Below are 5024 nucleotides of genomic sequence, written 5' to 3'. Positions count from 1 at the left end.
TTGAGTTTTGGCAGCATTTATGATAAACCGATCTTTTTAACATACTCTTGCACAAAGAAACAACTTTAACCAGGTCATTTACAGATTGAGGTCATCTGACCTGACATCTGCACAGATGAAATCATTTTAGCACCTGCTTTGAAGGGATACTTGGCTCTTCCCAGAGTTCCTAATTATGGCTCCAGTAATTACAGCAAATTCATATGCACATGTATGTACAATATGATAATTTTGAGGAAATCCATTGACCAGTTCTTGAAAGGGAGACCAGATGTTACAGCAGAGCCTCCCCTCTGCAATATCAGCTTATTTAAAACTGCTTCTGCGTAATGACAAAACTGAAAAGTTTTTTTTTCCTGTAATGAATGGGAACTGGAAATAGATTGCAAATGGTGAGCAAGTCTCCTCCAGGACAGAGGTGGCTCAGTACTAAAAACAAATTATGTTTTTATGTTTTGTCTGTATTTGCAAAAAATGCCATTGCGCCATCATGTTCTCCAACTGTTGTACTAATTAAGCCCTAATTGTCTGATTTAATGAGAGCATGAAATACATATTACGAAGGATCTTCAAAAAGTTTCCGCACTTTTATATTTTTGTTGGAAACGGTGAGGGCGGGAGGAGTAGTAAGTGGAGTGGTCGTGTCTGAGAGACTAAGAGAGCTTATAGTTCGGATTTAGCGCCATCTGATTTTCACCTTTTGGCTGCTCAAAGAAGCTTTAAGGGGAAGAACATTTTCATGTGATGATGTTTGTTTGTTTATTAGGATTTTAACGTCATGTTTTACACTTTGGTTACATTCATGACAGGGCAGGTAGTTACTCGTTACACATGATTCATCAGTTAATTCGTCACAAGTTAATGTCAAACACAGACATGGACAATTTAGTATCTCCAATTCACCTCGCTTGCATGATTTTGGATTGTGGGACATGCAAACTCCACACAGAAAGGACCCGGACCGCCCCACCTGGGGATCGAACTCAGGACCTTCTTGCTGTGAGACGACAGTGCTACTTACTGAGCCACTGTGCCGCCTCATGTGATGATGATGTGAAAGCAGTGGTGCATCAGTGGCTACATGCTTAACCAAAAACATGCATCACCAAGGAAGGTGACTATGTAGAAAAGTGATGTAATTTGTTTTTGAAATTCTTAATAGAGTTTAAAAAGTGTGGAAACTTTTTGAAGAACCCTTTTATAATCTACTTTAAAAGAATCAGTAATAACATATGAAAATAGATGCATGTAACACAGAAAGTACTACCGCCTACTACAACCACAAAGGTTAACAGCTGGTACAGTGTTGTTGGGTTGGAATGTCTTTTCTCTTTTTCTCCTACAAACATACTTCAGGTCACTGTGGTCAAACAACTCAGCCTTTGTTTCATCTGATTACGAAGTGCTTTCATTTTACACACTTGAGGAAGCCTTTTCTTTGGCCATGTGTTTAACAACAATCTCCTGTTAGGCTTTAAGACACTGATTTTAAAGCAGGGGCTGCTTTCTTGCACAGAAACTCCTTATTTGTTTGTTGGTTCTTGGATTACAGCTGACCAACCTGACAAATTTCCTCCCAGCATAAGCTGACAGTTTGGGATTTCTTCCAGAATTTGGCAAAGCAACCGCTGACTGATGTGCTTTCTACTTATAAACAGTTGATTGTATTGATGATTTGGGGACAAAAACTTGTTTTAAAAATCTATAATCCCATAATGAGATCTGTACAGAGCTATCAAGAATTTCATATTGTAAAGATTGTTGTTATAATGAAAGATGCATTAGGTGGCTAGTCTAAAATTGTGCCAGATGTGAGTGGGCGATGAGTGCTGCACAGGCCTGCAGACTAATGCCTTGCAAAGTGTCTGGTTCTGCCCTGTGCCTTGTGGTGATCAGTGGCAGCAGTCCAACCTGTACTTGTTTTATTTTGTTAACATGAGGCTTGAAATTGGTGCATCACTGTGGCCCGGTGGGTAGCACTGTTGCCTCACAACAAGAAGGTCCTGGGTTCGATATCCAGGTGGAGCAGTCCGAATCCTTTCTGTGTGGAATTTGCATGTTCTCCCCATGTCTGTGTGGGTTTCCGTCCACTGTTGAAAGACATGCAGTTAAGTTAATTGGAAATAGTAAAGTCCCCATAGGTGTGAGTGTGTGTGTGTGTATGTGTGTGTGTGTGTGTGTGTGTGTGTTCGCCCAGTCAATCAGACCCACTTTCCCTGAATTGGATGAAGCGGGGGTAAAACAGACAATGATTGAAGGCTTGAATTTAGGTAAAGTTACCTATATTTAAAAAGCTAATTTACTTATATTGGAGTGAACTGCCAGATGAAACTGGGTAAGCATTTTGTAGCAATTGACTGCTATGAAAAAATGGTCATATAGGCTAAAGCAATCTAGGAAAATTGCTAATGGCCATATGGACATACACTGATCAGCCATAACATTAAACCACCTCCTTGTTTCTACACTCACTGTCCATTTTATCAGCTCAACTTACCATATAGAAGCACTTTGTAGTTCTACAATTACTGACTGTAGTCCATCTGTTTCTCTACATACTTTTTTAGCCTGCTTTCACCCTGTTCTTTAAGGGTCAGGACCCCCACAGGACCACTACAGAGCAGATATTATTTAGGTGGTGGATCATTCTCAGCACTTCAGTGACACTGACATGGTGGTGGTGTGTTAGTGTGTGTTGTGCTGGTATGAGTGAATCAGACACAGCAGTGCTGATGGAGTTTATAAATACCATGTCCAATCGCTGTCCACTCTATTAGACACTCCTACCTAGTTGGTTCACCTTGTATATGTAAAGTCAGAGACGATCGCTCATCTATTGCTGCTGTTTGAGTTGGTCATCTTCTAGACCTTCATCAGTGGTCACAGGACGCTGCCCACGGGGCACTGTTGGCTGGATGTTTCGGTTGGTGGACTCTTCTCAGTCCAGCAGTGACAGTGATGTGTTTAAAAACTCCATCAGCATTGCTATGTCTTATGTACTTATACCAGCACAACACACACTAACAAACCACCACCATGCCACTGTTACTGCAGTGCTGAGAATGACCCACTACCCAACCAATACCTAATACCTACTCTGTAGTGGTCCTGGGAGAGTCCTGACCATTGAAGAACAGCATGAAAGGGGGCTAACAAAGCATGCAGTGCTTCTATATGGTAAGTGGAGCTGATAAAATGGACAGCGAGTGTAGAAACAAGGAGGTGGTTTTAATGTTATGGCTGATCGATGTATATGGAGTTGCTTTGGCTCTGTGGAATAGATGGTGTTTTGTGGATTTGTACGATTCCTCCTCCTCCTGGGAGCGCGCTCTGTTTCACACACACACACACACACACACACACACACACACACACACAGTGTTCATCACTGGAGTAACCATTGAAACTATGGAGCGCTTTGGGCTTACACGACTGGACGCACTGGTTTTGCGCAGACGGGAAGCGCAGCAAGAACTCGTGTAGGATAGAATCATGCTACTTCACCCTGGCACGTCCGCGTGTGTGCCCACTTGCCACCTGTAAGTCAGACACTGAACCCTGGCAGTGGGTAGAGAAGCATGATGAAGGCGGATTTGTTGATGTACCAGCAGGTTTCGTCATGCTGACCCACTCGGCTGCTCTCGTGTTCACTCTGAGCGCAGTGGCCGGTTTGGTTCCGCGCTCCCGAGCCTGGAGCGAGGATAAGCTCGTGCCCGCACCCCTCAACTCAACCGGTGGGTTCCCGGCTAGTTTGGAACTGGGATTCTCGAAGCGATCCGTGGCTGAGAGCGAGGACGATCCTGTATCATCCAGGTGCAACGTGAGCGTGGAGAGGCTGCCGGCTAAACTGGTTGCGCGCTGGGATGTGGAGCTGGGTTTGCGCTGTGATGTGATGGTCTACACCACTAACAGTCATGGGAAAGCGTTTTTCTCCGCCGCCTTTAACCGAGCAGCATCTCCCGTGTTTATCGAGCATGTGGGAGTCGCAGGAGCACAGCAGGAGTTCAGACTGTGCATCGGATGCGGACTATCCCGGTTCAGACGCTTTGGGAGATCCAGACCAGACATAGCTGATAGTGTGCATTTCTGTTGCATAGACTTTGCCTTGGACGAACTCAAAGGAGATCGAAGCTGGAGACTAAACCGTAAACCCATAGAATCCACGCTGGTCGCCTGCTTTATGACTCTGGTTATAATCATATGGAGCGTAGCTGCCCTCATCTGGCCGGTACCCATCATTGCCGGCTTTCTTCCCAACGGCATGGAGCAGAGGAGACCCAGATAAATCAATTTTATTATACAAACTTGCCTAATGTGTGTATATTTTGTGAGTTTAACTAACCAGTAGTCTGTTATTATCTAGGGGATAACACCTGGTAAGCTGTCCTGTTGTAAGAAAGTGGAAGAGGTGTCTATAGTTTGTTTTATTTATTAGGATTTTAACGTCTAATTAACGTTTAATTAGGTTTTACACACTTTGGTTACATTCATGAACGATGTAGGTTCATGGTAGTTAAGTTTAATGTCAAACACAGTCATGGACAACTTTGTATCTCCAATTCACCTTACTTACATGTCTTTGGATTGTGGGAGGAAACCGGAGCTCCCGGAGGAAACCCACGCAGACACAGGGAGAACATGCAAACTCCACACAGAAATGACCTGGACCACCCCATCTGAGGATCAAACCCAGGACCTTCTTGCTGAGGTGACAGTGCTACCCACTGAGCCACCGTGCCACTGCCTTGTGTCCAGTGTTGTGTCCAGGTGGAACCAGAACATCTGCCACCCTGGCCAGGATCGAACCCAGGACCTTTTTGCTGTGAGGCGACAGTGCTACAGTCCTAGTTTGTTATAACATACACTTATAAGGGACTAGAATGTCATCACAGACTTCTGCAGTTGTTTTCTTATCTCTGATTAAATTATTGGAACACTTTTTTGTCTACAACCAGCCAAAATCTAAATAATAAGGATACACCATGTATAGGGCACCAGTTCATTGCATTGCCACCTACTGCCAC

At 43.9% G+C, this 5024-nt stretch overlaps 1 protein-coding gene across 1 annotated transcript; it reads left to right on the top strand.

Moving 5' to 3' along the window:
• Nucleotides 1–3546: 3546 nt before the first annotated feature.
• LOC134310504 (transmembrane protein 158) lies at nt 3547–4446 on the top strand. Its single transcript, XM_062992107.1, has one exon. The coding sequence runs from the start codon at nt 3620–3622 to the stop codon at nt 4283–4285; it is 666 nt and encodes a 221-aa protein (XP_062848177.1). The 5' UTR covers nt 3547–3619; the 3' UTR covers nt 4286–4446.
• Nucleotides 4447–5024: the final 578 nt, after the last annotated feature.

This window comes from Trichomycterus rosablanca, chromosome 3 (assembly GCF_030014385.1).
Source record: "Trichomycterus rosablanca isolate fTriRos1 chromosome 3, fTriRos1.hap1, whole genome shotgun sequence".
In the NCBI taxonomy this organism is placed as follows: domain Eukaryota; kingdom Metazoa; phylum Chordata; class Actinopteri; order Siluriformes; family Trichomycteridae; genus Trichomycterus; species Trichomycterus rosablanca.
This window is presented reverse-complemented; position numbering and strand designations above follow the sequence as displayed.